At 40.4% G+C, this 20,446-nt stretch overlaps 1 protein-coding gene across 4 annotated transcripts in view; it reads right to left on the bottom strand.

Annotated features, from left to right (window-relative positions):
• LOC129191001 (unconventional myosin-Ic-like) overlaps positions 1–20,446 on the bottom strand; it is a 66,021-nt gene that overhangs the window by 20,179 nt on the left and 25,396 nt on the right. For 3 of the 4 annotated variants that reach the window (XM_054793907.1, XM_054793909.1, XM_054793910.1), the window contains 9 exons: positions 11,295–11,450; positions 10,297–10,412; positions 6,708–6,906; positions 5,472–5,552; positions 4,832–5,089; positions 3,239–3,337; positions 2,233–2,343; positions 614–685; positions 401–520 (listed from right to left, as the gene is read on the bottom strand). In XM_054793907.1, the coding sequence (XP_054649882.1) occupies positions 401–520; positions 614–685; positions 2,233–2,343; positions 3,239–3,337; positions 4,832–5,089; positions 5,472–5,552; positions 6,708–6,906; positions 10,297–10,412; positions 11,295–11,450 (1,212 nt within the window). The remainder of the gene's footprint in view (positions 1–400; positions 521–613; positions 686–2,232; positions 2,344–3,238; positions 3,338–4,831; positions 5,090–5,471; positions 5,553–6,707; positions 6,907–10,296; positions 10,413–11,294; positions 11,451–20,446) is intronic. The other variant, XM_054793908.1, reaches the window with a different exon arrangement.

Genomic DNA, 20,446 nt, shown 5'->3' with positions numbered 1-20,446 from the left:
ACATTCCAAAAACATGCATGTTAGGTTAATTGGAGATTCTAAATTGTCCGTAGGTATGAATGTGAGAGTGAATGTTTGTTTGTCTATATGTGCCCTGTGATTGGCTGGCGACCAGTCCAGGGTGTACCCCGCCTCTCGCCCGAAGTCAGCTGGGATAGGCTCCAGCATACCCGTGACCCTAGTGAGGATAAGCGGCATAGATGGATAGAAAATGGATGGAAAAACTGTCTGCATGAAACCTCTCCTGGGTGTGGTTTACAAAATGTCCACAAGATAGCGCGCTTCTACCATTTATTTACAAAAAACAGCTGGTCATACTGTAATTTATATAGATTCTATGAGGGGTATTGCATGTAACAAACCACTGTAAAAGTTGCATGGCATGTGTGTGTGTGCATACCGTGTATGCAAGTGAGGTGTTGATCTTGTTCACCAGCCAGGTGAATGTGCGTCCATACACTGCCTTAGACAAAGCATCCCGAGCTGAGGAGGCCTGTTCTAGGTTCAGAGGGCTGATCAGCTGATGATAACAAGCAAATAAACATGAATATTACATATCTCAGGAACACAGACAGTGTACAGGTTTTATGTTTGAGTATGTATCTCATCCCACCTCCTCTCCCTTGGCAATTATCTTCTTGTGTGTGAGTGCCTCCGTCAGCACTGTCCCATTTACTCCTAACAGCTGGAAAGACATAACAATATTAGCAGGCCCGTGGGCGACGCAAGTGCCAAACAAAATGAAACAGACGGCAGACTGCTGAACAGTTGTGACATCGTAGCCCTGGTATTTGCTGAACATGTGTAATTTTGGAAATATTTAAGACTGAGAGGCTTTCTCTAGAGTTTGTATGATGGCTGAATTATGGAAAAGGAAAAGAAAATAGTGTCCCACTGGTAAGGGCAATCAATTCAACGGCATGTTGATGTATTTTTTTTTATTTTGTAAAAAGTCTATAAAAAAAAGGTGATAAAGAGAAAGCTTTGTATTAGTATTACAGTAATCGCTCGTTTATCACGGTTAATTAGTTTCAGACCCGACCATGATGATTGAATTTCCGCGAATTCGGATTGCTTATTTATAAAAGGAATATTTTTATAGTTCGAGCATAGAAAACCTGTTTCCGATCTTCTAAATACGGTTTTTAACATGAGAGCCCTCTCGACATGAAATAAAACGCATATACGTAGTCACCTTTACACTTGTATTACCCAATATAGTAGACATAAGAGAAACTAAGACATATAAGACATAAATAAACATAAAAAGTCAGGTGCTCGTGTCTCAAGCCATTTCTATGCTTGAAAATGCTTAATTTCAGTCAAAAAATCTGTAACATTTGCTTAAATATGCAGTTTGACTAATAATTGGCCATTTTTAACCACAAAACAGCAGAATTTATTAGTTTATTTTTGAAAAACTGTGATTGTGGCGAAGGTAGTTATTAATCATCGGCTTTTAGCCTAATTAGTTCTGTTTTGCTCTGTTTTTTGTTTTTTTCAATTAATTTATTTTATTTCTACAATGTTCCACAGGCCAAGAAATTAGATCTTTGTCAGGACTGAGTGTGGAAAGTGACATCAACTCTTGTGAGCAACCACAGCTTATTATCTTCCTTCAGAGTGAGCGAACGCTGGTAATTTAAGAGAGAATGTTAGAGTGTTATAACCATCTTTGATACAATTTTGTCCACCTGCAATCATTTTTTATACTTTGATCGATATTTGGTGGTAATATTTTTTAACGTACATATTTACTGTAACTAAAACTAACATTAAGAGGTTTTTTTGCAGTATGCGGGACAGGATGTTTATGCTCTTAAATCAGGGGTGTCCAAACATTTTAGAGAAAAAGTGCCTGGGGCCACTTTCATACATTTTATATATTACTACCAATAAAAACAGGCTGCTGGCTGATAATGTCCCCCAGGTCGCACTTTGGACACCTTTGTCTTAAATGATGATGACTTTAGCCTTGGGTTTTCGAATGAATGTTAATGGGAACCATTCAATCAATAAAGGTAGATTTGTTTCCCTCCTGGGCTGGCTGCTTCCGACAGCTTTATTTTCAGCATATCATTGTTGAATATTTCAATAGAAATGTCAGATAGCATTCATGATTTCATTCAAAGCATACTTCAGTAGTGGGTGTGTGACATGCTTAGCGCCAATAAACCTGTGCCTTTGTCTCTATTAGGAGCACTGATGTGCTTGCTTGGTGTAACATCTTACCCTCGCCAAGTACTTGATCTGTGTGTCAGACGTGATGCAGGCGACCCCCTCCTCACCACCATACTGCACATTCCCCAAATGGAGCACACTGGCGATTATGTTCAGCAACTCCTACGCAAACGACGATGAGGAGGTGCAGTAATATTGGAAAGGAAAATATTGAGGAAGTGAGATATGAAAGGGGAGGGAAGAAAAATAAAGGGATAAGATTAAAAAGGTGTTTATTGTTGAGTCAATCTTTATGAGCAACATGGCAGATAAGATTATCTTAAAAGGGTCAGCAACCAACAAGAACTGAAGGTATCCAGTACATTTGTATATACTCGTGTTTTATGAGCCCATGATATTATACTGACAAACACTGTTTTTCACTGGCTCACACAGAACCCTAAACTCATTAATATAGTGCTGGGGTTTTCAAGCTAACATTGTGGGCCTCCCTCCAAGGAGCCAAACTGCACCCTCTCCCTCACCCCAACATAGACTCACACACAAACACACGTTTGGGAAAAAAAAAGGTTTTCCATTAGGAGTATTATTTGTGTTTTTAAGTTGCATAAGTTAACACAAATGTCAAAATTTTCATTCTTTTACAATCAAAAGGGAAAAAATGTCATGTCCAACATATTTTTGTGTCCAACATGCAATACATGTCCAACATGAAATACATTGGATTCAAATATTCAGCCTAAATATTTGAATATTTTAAATTTGTCTATCTCAGCGATATTTTAGCATTAGCTTTTTTTTTTTTTTTTTTTAGCAAGTACTCAAATTACCCCTTGAAAATGTGCATTTTTTTAAGCCCTACTTTTTTCATGTGGTAATATTTTGAAGATGATGCACTTCCCACTGGTGATAAAACAAATATGTACTTAAAAATATAAACAACTATTAAAATATTTACTAAAAATATTAAAAATGTATGGACACAAATAAAAATATAAAATTATTGATAAAATATTTTGAAAATAAATATTAAAAGAAGTTACAAATATGTCCTTACCTCAACCTCATCCTCGTTAAAGCCAATGACAGTCAAGGCTTTCCTCACCACCTTCCAATCACTGCGATCGTTGATGGAGCTCACTTTGGGACAGTTACCCTAATAAATCACAAAACACACAAACGTGTAAAAAAAAAACGAAAAGCACTTAACAACTGTGGAATCACTGCCTAATCGTGTGGGGTTATATTAAATCAAGCTTTTATGAACCCTGGCAAAATCTTAAGCATGTCCGGCAAAGTACACAAAACAGCTGGCGTGGAAATGTGTGCACATGCAAACACTAATTTGCACAACCACACATCTGAGGTGTTTTTGCTCACTCGCTGTTGCGTGTGTATTTGCGTGCGGGTGAGTGTGCCGACAGGGAAGGGTTCCGCCTGAAGGCACACTTCCCCCCTGAGGAATGAGACTGACAGAGAGCCTATTAAGCTAACACTCCCACCGGGATACCCTCTCTCACAAACACACACACAATCCTACACACAAATGCTTGCAACTCTTCTTGAGGGCTCAAGCTGAGGTATAGACTAAAGTCATTGGATGTTGTTGCATTTGTGTTGCTGAATCCACGCCACTTAAACTAAAAGAAAGAGAAAGAATAACTTTTTTTTCCTCTCTTTTTGGAGTTATTATCCTCGAACCAACTCTTAAAAAAAAAAAAAAAAACTCTTTCCAAACATTAGTTGTTCATACAGTGGAACCTGCTTAAGTCGCTTAGGTCGACAACCCATCTATGTCGACCAACTCATCAAGCCCCGGTCGATCGTGTTCTTATTATTACTAAAAAAGTGCCCTCTTAAGTTGACGTCGACCTGAATGATTGACTGCTGAGGTCAACATAAAATTTGAGAGCCAAAGGGGTCATTTCTATGAAAAATGGGTCCTGCTGCAGCAACAACAGCAACACAACTATTGTCTAGTTACACAGCATTATCACAAGCACACACTGACTTCCTGTTCAGTGCAAAGTAGGCTTCAGAAGTATTAACCTGAATCTACCACAGCAATGAACAAACAGGGTCTCTGCAGGTTTCAACAAGTCAAACCTTAATACTTTAAGACCATAACGAATAACACTCTTTGACATCCATACAGGTTTGAAAAAAAAAAAAAAAAAAACGGCACAAAAGATGTGAAGAAAACTCGGCAGCCCAAAATTACTTACAAAGTATATGAATATACTAACAAACACGCACATATTGCCGGTCGTGCTCAATAAATTCTGACCGGACTGCACTTGGGTTCCATGATGTAGTTCTGTTATAGCATCCTCAAAAATGAAAACATTTCAAAGTGAGACTGAAGTTCATGCATAAAATATTATACCGTATGAAAACAAAATAATTAAAATAAAAATATGCACAAATGGAGGACAACCATGTCAACAATCTGCCGTAGGTTAAAAAATCCTTTATTTTTGCCCATTTGTTTCATGTCCATTCTTTTACGTCGTAAGTACCGTATTCTATAGGTCACTAGTTTCGGTTTCGAGCTCGAGGGGCGTCAACGTAAACTGGTTCCACTGTATTAGGTACGAGGTTGACTAAAATGATTGCAAAGACTACTCCTGTAAAAGTGTAGCATCCTTACTTTCACTAGATACTGGTATTGCTGAGGATTCCTCTCTAAGCCAAGGCGTCTCAGCAGGTCTTCCTCGCCTCCCTCAATCAGCTGATAGAAAATATGAAAATTCCTCTCGCCGTGGTTCTGGTGAACTACCCGCGACTTCTCCAGCAGGTAATTGATGATGTGGCCTCCCACCGGGGCACCCTGTCGACGAGACAAAGGCCAGGGAGAGAAGGGAGAGGAGCGTGAGGAGGTACAGGAGGAGAGGCTCATGCTAGGGTACTAAAGTGTGATTACAGCATGCAGGTTTTGCAATGCGTGGTAAATATTGTGGGCCAATGAACATGGATGGAGAAGTGGGGGAGTAGAGTGATTCATGTTCCTTCATCAGACAATGATACTCAGTGGCAGGAATGTAAAGCAATGATGCAAAACAGCATGGTTGGTACAGTATGGTATATTATTTATACATGTTAGACCAGGGGTTTTCAAAGTGTGTGGTGTGTCAGAAGGGGATGCTTGAGGACAATAAAGAAAATCTTCTTTGAGAGGAGGCTCACTGTGCCACACTAAACCCCTGTGGTAGACACTTACAATCAGCAGCTGAATGAAGACTTGGACATATTTCATAACCCAACACGGTAAATCAGGCTGTCCCGCTCACCTTGAAGTCAAACTGGATATCCATGTACTTGCCAAAGCGACTGGAATTGTCGTTACGCAATGTCTTGGCATTGCCAAAAGCCTGAGGGGAGAAAAGAGAAACGGTCAAGAAAACACAGACAGAAGAAGTGAAGTTAGAGGCAAGGATTGATGGATTCAGAGGTGGGGAGAACACAGTGTTTTAGGAAGGAAAACCAAATGACAAGGTTAAAGTCCCTACACTGTTTGGGACCACAAATTACAAGATGCAGTGGAACCCGCTTATATCGACCAACTCATCAAGTCCCGGTCCACAGTGTTATTACTAAAAAGCGCCCGCTTAAGTCGATGTCGACATACATGGTCGACCGCTTTTGGCGACAAAATATGAGACCCAAAAAGGGCATTCCTATGAAAAATGGGTTTGTTTAGGTTAATGTGTTGTAGTATTGTTAACATCAGCAGCAGCAGCGTGAAACAACAACAGCGACATAACTACTGTCTAAAAACATGCAAACAGTGACTTCCTGTTTCTTTCCAAATAAAAGCATGGCAGTTTTAACCTGCATTCTGCATTCGTGAGAGGCAGGGAGGACTCTCAATATAGTGCAGACCTGCCAACATGTACGAATTTCTTGTACTCTGCATGCAATTTGACTCTTGAATACGCTTGGATTCTTCACTGCTCTCCATTTTGCTGTATTTCTCTGGTTTCAGTTTTGAGTTTAGTCTGTACAGTACAGATAAATAAATACAGTAGATATTATCAGTTTCTCAATAGTATTTGCAATCAGGGGGGCGTAAAAACATTTCTGTCCCCCAGTGAGGGCATGACAGAAAATAACTGAGAACCACTGACTATTACCGACATGAGTCAGCCAGTCGGGAGAGGTGTCGACTTAAACAGGTTCCACTGTGTAGTAAACATACATACACACACACACACACACACACACACACACATCTGGATGTGACATTCCAACATCCAAACAGGAGCTACCATTACCATCACAAACACCTCTGTATTCAGTAAAACATAAATTATACATACAAACATCACAACGCTCATATTACACTGACTTTTCAATACAAGCATTATCGGTAATGTTCATATTCCTGATCATATATCAAATGAAGAAGTGATCCAAACAAAATCAGTCTGGTTTGGGAGGGGTATAAATTCAGCCGACAACATTATCAATTATCCTGTACAACACCGTGCAAATGTGTGGTCCAAAGACAAATCATCGCGTCTCACCTCGAGCACAGGGTTGGACTGCAGCAGGCGGTCTTTGACTGTCTGCACCTGATCGCTGGCTGGACAGGTGACTGCGTAGTACTGCAGGATCTTTTTCGATGCCTCCGTCTTCCCGGCTCCACTCTCCCCGGAAATTAGGATGCACTGGTCCTTCCTCTCTGTCCTCATTGAACGGTACGAGTTATCTGCCACTGCATAGCTAGATGATTGAGAGAAAGACGAGACGCTGTAACACTTCACGTTCAAGCTGAAAGCCATACCAGTATTACATCATGTGACATGAACAACAATCCTTGTTTCTCGAGCGTCTTTAAAACGTCAGACTGAAACTTATCTAAAGCTGTCCAAAAGCGAAATGCAAATAAACGCATGTGCAGGTCACACTTTTCCACAAACTCAGAGTATTGATGTTGAAAATTTTATTTGGACGCTGATATAATGCGATACTCGTTTTTTTTTGCTGGTATCAGGCAGATATCCAATATCGATATCAGATCAAGACACACTAAACTAGACCGTAGTTTGTTGCTGTTGTGATTTCACGCTGCTTAGCAAAAATGACGGTTAACAGCACTACAAGACTTGGTGACATAAACTGACCCATTTTTCATGGAAATGACCACTTGACCAAATGACCACTTGTTGATATCAAATTTGATGTCAACAAATGCCGTCCACCTTGGCTTAAGTGGGCAGTTTTTAGTCACGAGAACAACACTGTCAACCGGGACTTGATGAGTTGGTCCACACACACGCACATCTGCACTGACTGGCAACAACATTATGTCCACCTGTACGATCTCATCATATACATCCAAAAACCTGCCTTTGCAAGGAAGGTGGATGGAATGCATGACCACCATAAAGTCCAGAATGGCAAATAACTGATATAGGTTACAGTATCATTTAGCAGTGACTGGTTCCTATCTGCTCTGATGTGTTGTTTCAGCCTGTTTGGACACATATCTGACACCTGACTAATTGCTGGAAGATATCAGCCAGCTGGACGACACTTCGAGGGTCAGGTTCATTCCGAGGAGTTCCCTCTCAAGGGAGGAAATCTCTCACCAGTATCATCTTTTGCTTACATTTCTTTCCACACCTCCTTTGACTTCCATCTCTACTTGCCAAATTACACTTTTTTCCCCCCTGTCCACTCAGGGGGAGCAAACATTTGGCCTTGCACTTAAGTGCTGAAGTCTATAAAAGAAAAAAAAGCAAACACCACATCAGAAAGAGAACTGGCTTGTGGGAGAATATTTGGTGGATGTCACCTCAGTCTCCATTAGGAAAATGTTTGTTTAATCGCTGACCTAATGGGTCGAGGGAGAATTTAGTGTGAGTTCCCTGAGAATTCCTGTGGCAACCTTTCAAATAAACACTTTGCCTTGTGGTATGACAATGTTCCAAACTATAAGTAGACCGAGTGTGTTAAATAGTGAGCAACTGGCAGTCTGGACACAGCTTGACAACATTTACAAGATGTTATGTCATCAAGAAGGAAAAAGCTGCTTGACGCTTCAACAGACTTATTTAGAACGTAGTGGGAAAACAAGGTCATACTAAGCACTGTCCACTGTGAATGACAACATCAATGTTGAAGACAATGTGCAAAACTGTGGTTTAAGGCTACCAGGATATAAAAGATACATACCATATTTTCCGGAAATATATAATTGTATTTAATTTAATATAATTTAAATTAAATTTAAACATGTGCTGCCTTTAAATTAGTGCGGTGGTGGTTGGTGATGGTGGGGTTGTTTCTTGGCAACACCTCGTGGCCTTGTTGAACTTGTGACATAGTTAGGCACACAAATTGAATGATGCAGAACATACTGGATGCTTTTTGTTACGGAATACTTTCTAATACACTTCTGCCTTGGAGACCGTGTGTCTGTAAGTAATGTGTAACTATAATGATACTGTATGATAACTGTGTGGATTGAGAAATGCGTTTTTTTTGTTGTTTTTTTTAGACAGCAGTGTTGTTTAATTGGGACACTAATTATGTCTAGCTTGGAGAGTGTAGCTACTGTGTCAGCCACTGACTAAATAAATACAGAAATATCATTTTCAGTGTATTTTACTTCATTTGTGAATACAAAAATGAAGTTTTGGTGTTAAAATACAGCTCTTTGATAAGTTTGTACACACACCAGGATGCATCCAGGTGTCATGTCATGTATTAAAAAGTGTCTTCTGACAGAACATTCAACAGGTAAGTTTTTATTGTTTCCATATACAGTGTTCCCTCATTTAACGAGGGGGTTGGGTTCCAAAAAATACCAGTGTTAAGTGAAATCTGTGTAGTAGAAGTACATTTTTTTCCCCATTTTTTTATTTATGTTTTTTTCGTTTATCATTTATTATATACTGTATCCTTTAGGGCTGTAAAACCCCTCACCACATAAACAGGGCTTTGAAAGCTCGGACCACGCCTTGTTCCATGGGCTGAATCAGCGATGCAGTGTTTCCAAAATAAGCCCGTCTCATCCATGTTAAAAACTTGTTCAGGCTTATATCCCCCTTCCTCGATGATGGCTTTAAATTTATTCCTGTATGCCTCTGCCCCGGCATCCGCAGAGCCGGCCTCTCCGTGGTCTTGTTGCGGACAGTTAAAGCCCTTTTTGCATCCTTGTTCAAATTTATTGCTGCTGTCGTCCTTATGTTATTTTCCTCCTCCTTTATGGTATGAACCGAATATTCATTTATTCCGTAATGGCGCCGTACAGCTACGTAAGTTCTACTTTCCTTCAGCATGTCCACAATTCCAACTTTTTGTGCATCTTCCTCTGCCTTTTGGGTGCAACTGCAGGTGCCTTTATAAGTGCAGAGCGTTTAGTTGACATTGTGAGTTTTGTCGGGGAGAAAACTTAAAGCACTAAAGAGCCACACTGCTAGCGATCAAACAATTATGCAACTTAGGCAAGCTGAACGCATTCTGTACTATACGGGACACATGACAAGGAGGAGATCGATTGATGGTCTACAGTCCCTTAGCCAATCGGGAAGCAGAAGACAATGCGAGTTCTCCCTTAGCGAATCAGGCTACAGAACACAATGCGTTCATACGCTGTAAACAAAAAAAAAGAAGCAGCATGCTACACTGTAAAAAATTGCATACAAAAAAAATCGGTGTAATGGCGAGGCTGCGTAAAGTGAAGCGCGTTATAGCGAGGGAACACTACTTAAAAAATGTGACTTTTTCAGCTTGTGCAGCTTTAGTTTATGTCCTTGTTGGTGTAAACATTGGCCCCTCCCTCAGGCTGCTTCTTTTATGAATTTGAGCTTGTTAGCAGCGGCGCCATGACACTCATAAAAAAAAAAAAAAGTTTCTCTGATGATAACCCCATCATAAATACTGCTAAATACAACTTATAGTCCAGTGTGACTATTTTTTTCCCCTCTTCTTCTTCTTCTTTTTTTTTTTTTTTTTACTGATACTTTACTTATTTTTTATTATTATTATTATTACTTATTATTTACTTTTACTTATACCCCGGAGCAACTTATTGTCCAGAAATTACAGTACATTTATATTTATTTTGAAATACATTCCAGTGAAGACTACAACTTCCATACTCACATGTGTGGTGAGACCTCGTAGAAGTTGACCCCACGGTACCGCTCCATATGGTTCTTTGTATAGATCTCCAAGTCTCTGTACGGGTTCACGGACACCAGAACTGAGCCGATGTAGGTCTGAAAAAGCAAGAAATTATCACTTTTCATGTTATGTAACATTTTTAAGATTAAGGTTATTCACTTCAGGACTAAAAGAAACTCCTTACCTGACAATGAAACGACAGCGAAACCCGTTAAAGTCGACATCTCTCGAACATAAGCAAAACTAGCCATTGCAAATTTACTTAGCCAGAGTCATACGGATAATTTTAACCTGAATTGTTTTGCTCCATTTGTGTAAAATTTTAATGGATGCATTTTGTTAGTTGCGGAAAGAGGGATGAAAGAACGACAGACCATTGGTGCTATGCTGGAACTTTGAAAGTAAGCAGTAGTTCCTTTGCTGTTGCTCCTCCCATCCTTCCCCATTTGTTTTTATTGATTTTCACATAACCACAAATCAGCTTTTAAAAAAAAAAAAAAAAGGAACGGTAACACGGCTATGAAGTCAAAACACACACAACAACACATAAATGACATAAAAGGGCTGACTTTCTCATAGAAATGACGCCTTTGGGTCTCAACAAAAGCGGTCAATGGTATTTCATGTCTACAGGGCTCTAATAATGGTCATAAACAGGTTTTCTATGCTCTAACTAATATTCCATTTAGTAACATTGAATTCTACTTCGTGGAACTTAACTTATTTACGGTCAGGTCTGGAATCAATTAATCGTGATAAACAAGAGACAACTGTATTTTGATATGTGTAAGAAAGCCAGCATGGAGCATCTCTAGTATGCATCAATATTCAATTAAAACGGTCTCCTGTAAACATCTCCTGGGTGATGGACCAAGAAAATGTCACTGGCTAAGGTCACAGAGGCACCCTGTATCTACACTTTGTGTTTGGCATTAAACATAAAAAGCCTCCCTGCCCGCCTAAGCATATCCACTTACATAGATGAGGTTCTCTTTGAAGCGTTTGCGAAGGTTCTCAATGAAAGCTGCTTCGCTCGTGTAGTTTTCCAGAAGGACAAAGTCCTGCACACCCACTCGATCTCTTGCTGTCAGGGCGGACTCCATCATAGCCCGCACCCCGTCAGTACCCACCACCTGGAAGACAACAGGGACGGAATAGACAAGGTGAGGAAATTCAATAACTGATGTTGTGCAACATGTCATCAGTTATACTGTACTTGACACATATGATGTCAAAACACACAGTCTATCCAATATGGACAAAGAATCACAAGGCGCCTGGAACAACAGAAGTTAAAATAATTAAATCAACAAGGCTTAAAACATGGCTAAAAACTGAAAACAAAGCATCCCTTTAAATAAATTTTCAGGAATACAGGAATATTGCTATTATTATTTAATTTTATGTGGGGGGGATAAACAGATGGAAGTCATAGCCAAAACAATGTTATCATATCACTGTCCAGAAACTCATCTGATTAGTAAATTTATACAAATATACAATACAAACTAACTCACAGAAAGACATGAAGGGAAAATGAATCACTCACATATTTAAGCTCATCAACGTGTCTATCAGACAGCCTACATTTTAAAATGGAATCTTGAGTTTTAGACAAAAGTTTGCGAATGCTGTCCGCATCCATGTTTAGCGCGGAGGCAGCAGTACTCGTGTGAAACCAGCTTTAGGACTGGAGGTACAATTCAGAGACAGCAGATAAATGAACATGGCTTGTCAACACACACACACACACACACACACACACACACACACACAAACACACAAACACAAAAGTACAGCAGGTGGTGGTGTGCCAAGCGGTACAGTAGTCATTGTCCCTAAGGAAAGAGGAAAAGAAAGATAGACGGAGGAGAGAGCTTATTAATTAGTACTGCAGGGTGAGAAGTGTTAGACCGGTAAAAGCAGGCCAAGAAAAGATTCCCCATACATTCATTTATTTGTGCCAGCCCACCACCATTAAATTTGGACCGCCACAGAAAGATTTTGCCGCCACGTAAAAAAAAAATTGTTTTTTTATATTTGGCATTAACACATAATAGGGCTGTCTATGTAGCCTGTTGCTACAATTGCATCCAGTACCCCTGCAGAGTCAGAGGCACTTTGCCTTGCTTAAGGAAGGTGCTCTTGAATTTGCAAGCAATAGCAAACAACTAGCTTGACAAAACAGTGCAAACATACAGATGGTCACCAAACAGAACAACATATTTTGGTATGTACCAAAAATCTAAACAGCACAACACCTAACAGGTAAGTTAACACACAACAACAATGAACTACCGTTCTCGACTAATCGCTAACAACAAACACAACTGTTATTTAGTGCCTGCAAGGCATGCTGGGTACTCGAGAGGCAATTCCCCTTGTCGCTACAACAGAGTGGAATATTAGCGGTACATTATCTTGAAACTCAACGAAAACGTCTACCACTGCTGGAAATGCAACCATCACTCGCAAGTCCAAAGTGTTTTATTCAATAAGACTTAAAAACATGACATACTGACGCACATTTCTTATGACACAAACCAAAAAGCTCTGCTTTACCCGTCCACACACAAACACCGAGTTGGCCAATTATGCAAATTTAGACAATGACATCGCCACACATACTTAGCTGTCCTGTGGGAAACACCGGAAGAGCAACGCCAACTAAGCTTATGCTGAAGTTTCAATGAAAGGCACACAAGACAAAACCCATCCAATCATTGTCACTCTTTTTCCATACATTCACGTGCACATCTTGACCTTCATTTCTACAAGTCCACATGACGATGTTTGACACTGTGTTTCAAAAGGAGGCCTTCCTTCGATGCATCGTAGTGTTTCACATCGGGGTAGAAGCCATAGGAATCGTGTGTGTGTGTCTGTGTGTGTGTGTGTTTCTGTCGCAGTTGCAGCGGTAACACGTTATATGTGCAACAGTATTGGAAGTTCATGTCATAACTACAAAATGTGAAAACGGACAAGAACAAAGGGTCTAGACTAACCCCTGTTTAATGAAATAGTGTGAGCCCTGATATTTTTGTCCACACAAGTGTGAAAGTGTTAGCTGTCCAAGCAACAAGCAACTCTCTCTCCAAGCAACAATACTGTTGTTGCAGCTGGAAGCTGGAGTTTTTAGCTCATTTATTTGACCAACAGCTACAAGTACATGTAGCGAGGTTCCCTTGTTCTTGTCACAATGTTGACGACAGACAGTGCACATAATGTCCACACACATACTCCATTCCATCAAATAACTGCAGTTAGTGACTGTATTCATCATATAATTAACATAATTGGCCATGCAGACATTATCTCATGTTTTTAAACCTTGTTTGACACAGACCATGAAGTCATTTTGTGTGCAGCGGTACAGCGGTAGACATGCATGCGTGCTCCGAACCGAGCCTCTGAAAACTTTCAGAAGCAATGATAAAAAATAAAGAAAATATACTGTTTTTGAAATAGTGATTTTGTAAATAACGACATAGAAGTCAATGTAAATGCAGTGTCATTAGACTGATTTACATATAAGTCTGTAAACCCCCCCTCCAAAAAAAGACAATAGGCTAGAGCAGTGGTCACCAAGAAAAATGCCTAGAAAAAATATATACAATATATATAACATTTTATATTCATTTCTTTTGTAAAAAGAGTTACTTTTATTTTGTAGACAGTAACGTAAAAAGTGATAGATATTTAAAGCTTTGTCTTTAAATATAAAGGTTTGTGTTATTATTCAACATTTCAACTTTTTCTCATTGTGCCTTTTGCTCTATTTTTACCATTTTGCTGTTTTTCAAATATTTTGTTTCTGCAGTGATGCAATGACAAATGAGCCATGGGCCGCAGATGGCCCCCGAGCCGCACTTTGGTCACTCCTAATTGTGGGACTTGTGAGCAAATTACTATGAGCAAATTACAACTCGGCTTATTGCCTCAGTGTCGTGGGTCGAGCGGTGGTGAGGGAGAGAGAGACTGGTCAATGTGTTACAATAGTCCGCCCTAACGAGCTGCAGCTCGAAGATTTTTTTTGAAGGTGCACGTCTATGCAGTTATACTTGTGCCTTAATTTTGAGGTAGCAAAGGCAGATTTTGAGTCATATTAACGTGCAAAAACTACTGGTGTGTGCTCAAGCACATCGCTGTGCTCTGTCACTCCCTCTCTCCCTCAAGCCTTCTGCACGTGTCTCCCTCCACGCGGTGCGCGAGGGGAGCTTGGTGTACTAGTATCTACGGACGGGTTTTGGGGACTGGGCTTTTGGATGGAGCTTGCGGCTTGTTGCCTGGAGGGCGGCGATGCGTACGGGCGTGTTCAGTGTTCAAAATGTCTGCCTGTTGGTCACTCTCAGGGAGGGGAGGGCACTAATGTAATAATACTTTTTTCCCCCCCAAATTCTCGCGATGTACTGGCAAAGTCCCAAAGATCCACCAGTAGCTTGCAATCGATGGGTTGGTGACCCCTGGGCTAGAGGAACCTTTAAGTTCCAGGAACTACAATTACAAAGAACTCATTATTTGCATAGGAAGAGTTGGTGACTACAAACGACAGTCTGTACAACAGCAGACAAGCCAGCGTGTCTGTGTCGGCGCACACGTCAAAACAAATTTGTGAAAGCACAGGAAACTTTGCTTTGTAAACGTCTGTTACTTGATCTTGTATTTATTTACTTGCAGGGCTAATATCGTCGATTCATTGGCACGTCAGCAAAGTAAATATATAACACTCAAGCAAACATTATCAGCATGATTTAAATATATTACCAATATATATATATTCATATTTAAAGAAAAAGTTATGCTACAATCAAGGATTAAAATGAGAAAAGTTAGAATTTTTTGGGAGGTGCACGTCAAGCTACAGAATGTTTGGAGGTCGAGGAGAAAGCGTCGGCTCGGTAGCATAATTCAGCCTTCACTCCCCGCCAGACATTCATGACCAGCATAACAGATGACTTGAGCCAGACCACATGGAGCAAGACAGAGGAACACAAACACGGGTTTATGAATTATGGGAAGATGAGGTCATGATTTACTACAAGGAATCCCAAGCGCAATGCATTACTCATTCACTTCTCCCATCCTAACTGCTCTGTGCATCGTTCAAATACCCTTGACTGCTTCTCTCTCATTGTTTCAAATGCTGCTTTCAGAGTTTGGCTTTCCTGAGTAAAACGTAGCACCCCGAACCTCCAACCATTTGCACAAGACACAAACACACAAAATCTCAGGAACACACCAAGTATGCACCTTCCTGGTTCCTACATGTCGTCATGCTTTCCAAATCCTGTGGAGCAAACAAAGTAACTGGTGCCAGGTTAGCAGACCCAGAGAGTATCTTCTTGTCTTTAGGTTGGTACTTACAGGAATTTACTCTTACTATACGGGAAAAATTACAGAGCTCAATAGATGTTTTAATAATCAAACATAAGCATATTCTTACTGATTTCCTGCTGGGCGACATGAGGACTTTTTGGAATGTTGGCCAAATAAATGGAACTCTTCAGTTAAATCAGTCAATGTTTCACTTTAAGGGGTATGACTTATTTAGCGAATCCAACTGGATCTTGCAATGCAATATCAATGGTTATCAATTACTTTCTGTCATGCCCCCAAATGGAGACAGAATTTTTTTCACGCCCACCCTGATTTGAAATACTATTAAGTCCCTGTAGTATTGTGTAAATGATAGTTTCTATTATTAAAACCTAACTTAAGTGAGATTAATAAAGATCTATCAGACTGGAAAAGGTTATGAAGCCATTTCTAACGCTTTGGGACTCCAGCAAACCACAGTGAGAGGCGTTATCCACAAATGGCGAAAACATGGAACAGTGGTGAGCCTTCCCAGGAGTGGTAGCCAACCAAAATGACCCCAGAAGCGTAGCAACGACTCATCCAAGAAGTCACAAAAGACCCCGCAACAACATCCAAAGAACTGCAGGTCTCACCTGCCTCAGTTAAGGTCAGTGTTCATGACGCCACCATAAATACACTGGGCAAAAACGGCCTGGACGGCAGAGGTCCAAGACAAAAACTACTGCTGAACAACAGGACCTGGAAGACTTGCTGCGATGAATGGAACGATGAATTCTGCTGTCTACCAAAAAATCCTGAAGGAGAATGTTCGAACATCTGTTCGTGAACTCAAGCTGAAACAAACTTGGGTTCTGCAGCAGGATAATGACCCAAAACACCAGCAAGTCCACCTCTGAATGGCTGAAGAACAAAATGAAGACTTTGGAGTGGCTGACTTATAACAATTCTGCAAAGATAAGTGGGCCAAAATTCCTCCACAGCGCTGCAGGCTATCACAAATGCTCGATTGCAGTTGTTGCTGCTAATGGTGGTCCAAACAGTTATTAGGTTTAGGGGGCAACCCCTTCCTGATTTATTATTTTTTTGCATGTTTGTCCCACTGAAATGTTTCAGATCATAAAACAAATTTAAATATTATTCAATGGCAACACAACTCAACACAAAATGCAGTTTTAAATAAAACTTTTTATTGTAAAGGGAGACAAAAAATCCTAACGGACATGACCCATTGTGAAAAACAAATTGCCTCCTAAACCTAAAACTGGTTGGGCCACCCTTAGCAGCAACAACTGCACTAAAGTGTTTGTGTTAACTTGCAATATTTTCAGTATAACACATGAAAACTGTCAGGAAAGGCAGTAAAGCTGCAACTACCACGAAAGACAGTAAATTCCTAGCTCAATGTTGCATGATTTCCGACGAACATGGCCCTAAAACTGCATCACAGCTACTCAAAATCAGCAATTATAACCCACCGTCAAAAATATTATAAATTCCCAGCAACACTCAAACTGGTCAGGAAAACGCAAGGAGAATCCACTGTCCTCACTTTGTCTACTCCTAGGCTGGTCATTCCATCCCATCACTACTGGTCAACAAACTGGTGACCCTGGAATAAAGCACTGGCGGTCAAACTGCGTTGACTCGTTCGCTTACGACTTACACATAATATCCAGTGTATATTCTTCTTCTCTTGTCACAGTCTTTGTATCAGAAAAAAGACAAAATAAAAGCAAAAGACACACCCATTGACCACTTAAATCATTCGATGCTTGCTGAACTAAGATCTCCAGAGGTTTCAATTGATGTCTCACATGACAGCGGTTTGTGGTTCGCGGTTCTGTGCAACTTGATAGGGATAATTTCCAAATTCCAAAATGTACAACCTTAGGAGAATCAAGTTTAGAGGTTCCAGGGTCACACCAGATAACAGATAGCAAAACTGCTTCAAATAGATAACAAATCAGTATAGAGTCCATTAGAATGGCAATCAGTCGCATGCAAAGCTCCACCTAAGCCAGTGGTAGGCAACCCGCAGCTCCAGAGCTCTGATTTTTTTTTTTTTTTTTATTATTCCAAAGTGGAGGAAATGTGTGTTTAAAAAAAAACAAAAAAAAACAGGAAATACCCAACTCATCGCAAGTCCGTGAATGAAGCTACACTGCGTTCTGACTGCTGAATGGATGAGCAAGGGAAGGGAGTGGAGGCACAGTCTGATAATGACACACAAAGCAGACGTCTTGACAGTCAGTGTGCTACCCCCGCGGTAAGCTATCCATAACTATGAATTCATCCCTAGAATGAAAAATGTTGGCAGAAAATAGAGAATTTAATGACGCTGGCTTACCCACTCGTGTGCTTGATATGTGGTGAGAAATTACCAAACAACTGAAAATGTAACGTTGAAAGATATTTTCAAAACAAGCACTCAACTTTTTCTGGAAAGCACCCATACACCCATACACTGATGAGTCAAGTGATGTAAATGATACTGAGCAGACACACTGATATGTAGATATGTAAACTCTGATGGGCTTTTTTATGTTAAAATTGGAAACATTTTGTAATTCCTAACATTTTCATAATTTTACACAAATACGGGAACAACTCAAAAAAGCCTACATAGTTCAATGTTTCAATTATTTCAAAGTTAGGCTACACATGCACTCCGCACTCCTTTTAGTTGATTTCAGTTGTTGTAACAGATAAAATTTTCAAATAATTAAAACTTTTTAACGTTTACAAGCTATGTCATGTTTTGCGGCTCCAGACCATTTTTCTTTACTGGGTGAGGAGGCAAAATGGCTCTTTTGATGCCTAAAGGTGTCCAACCCCTGACCTAGGCCAAACAATACTTTTGTTTTTGTTTCGACTCGGACCAAATTGTAATGTCCACATTTTGTCATATACACTAATAAAAAGTATGTAATAAATGAGAAATCAGGTGGCTGTTCACCACAAGTCACCCGCCTTTCCAGAAAGTTTAATGAAAATTGCTTTAGCACATCCAGCTAGCTATCTAGAACAAACATAATTAAATCATTTTGCAAAGTATTTGCAAAGCAAAAATTCCAGGTTCAATTTGCAAAAGGGTGCATAGCAGCACTAATCCCTTTTTTGACATGATAATGTGCCTTTACTTGTGGCAACCAAATGGCAACCAAATGACTGCGGCATTAAGGTCTGATAAGGCAAGTTACTTGAAAGGTATTTTGCCCTTGAACCTTTTTTCCCCCAAGCTGTCTGGCACTTACTTCTCTCACATGTTTGACACTATCTGAAGGGGGGGGAAAGGTGTTCCAGGAAGACAAATCATTCAGAGACATGAATGCTGCACTTGGGGAGAAATAGCTATGCAGTTGGTTTTGACGCAATTAACCACAGACAAGGAAATGGTCAAAAATCATGAAACAGGTCTATACAGGTGGCTTCTTATCAGTCAAGAACTGGCTTTTGATGGCGACATAAGCGTATTGGTAATACATGCAGCTTCAAGCGGTGGTCCCAACCCGTACTTGCAAGTGCGTGCTGTCTACTTGCAAAAACTTGGGGATTCGTACGTGGTGATTACCGCCTCAGTACTGATTTGGGAGAACGCAGACACAACGTAGCACTTTTAATGCAGGAGGAACTTTTGCTGTGTGCGGGCAGCGTCGGGCTATGGATGACGTGTGACTTGTGTGACTCGCCAGCAACCCATTCTCTGGCCAAAGTCAGAACTAAATTTGCAAGCAATAGCTAATTTCAATTTTGGTTATGTCAACAACTACTTGCGATGATGTCAGCCAGTCCAAGGGGCTCCGACTTGTTGTAAGTTCCATTAAATAACCCCCTCCAAATTTCACACTCCCAGTTGCAATCCCAGCTGTACGCTTATTGACACTGTAATCATGATTACCATTGCAACGCCCTGCAGGCTCAGCTAGGCTTATTTCCAACACTGTGGAGAGCAGTCAGGCAGGTGGGCCAACCAAGCAGACCCTACCAACCAGGGGATCAATGTTTGGGCCAAAACACAAACATGCCACCCAGGGAAAAGTTTTGTCATACATGGACAAGACTACTTTACCATGTAGCCTCAAATGTGGTATGGTCACACGACTGCATTCGTGTCAGCTACACATTTAACAATGAATGTACTGGGGCAGAGCTTGCTGGGTGGTGGGAGGCAGTCCCTCTCCTTTCATGCATTCTCAGTGACAATTACACGCTCAGACATTCGCGCACCTTTTTATACATGAAGACTTGCACATATACAGAGATACAGTACCTGTACACACAGACATATACACACTCACAGTACATACGTACTTCCCCACAACTCACTGAGTTAACCAGGGTGTTATTATGTTGTTGGTTTTGTTACAGTGACGATATTGCAATTCTGATCACTATCATAGTTAATCATTTCATTACTACTATTACTACTAATATGTATGACTGTTTCAATGCAGTATTATCATTGTGGTTGTTGATATTATTTTGTCCTTCCCGTCATGGTCTTTATAGCAGTCACAGACATTTGCTGATGTAGTCCTGTTTGTTTCTGTTGTTTTGTTATTGTAGTCGCAATTGTTGTTGCTGTTGTCCTTGTCCCCCTCTTGCCCCCGCACTCCTCCCTCTGTTTTCGTCTCTCTTCTCTATCCCCTCCTGCTCTGGTCCGGCTCCCAAGATTTTCATGTAATTACATTTGTATTTCAGATAGCTGACAAACCATTCCCAAAACAATTTGCCAATTCTGAGGCTGTAAGGAGTCAGGAGGGAGGAGAAGTGTGACAGCCTACAGGAAGTGATGATTTAAAAAAAAAAT

The sequence above is a fragment of the Dunckerocampus dactyliophorus genome, chromosome 12, assembly GCF_027744805.1.
Source record: "Dunckerocampus dactyliophorus isolate RoL2022-P2 chromosome 12, RoL_Ddac_1.1, whole genome shotgun sequence".
Lineage (NCBI taxonomy): Eukaryota > Metazoa > Chordata > Actinopteri > Syngnathiformes > Syngnathidae > Dunckerocampus > Dunckerocampus dactyliophorus.
This window is presented reverse-complemented; position numbering and strand designations above follow the sequence as displayed.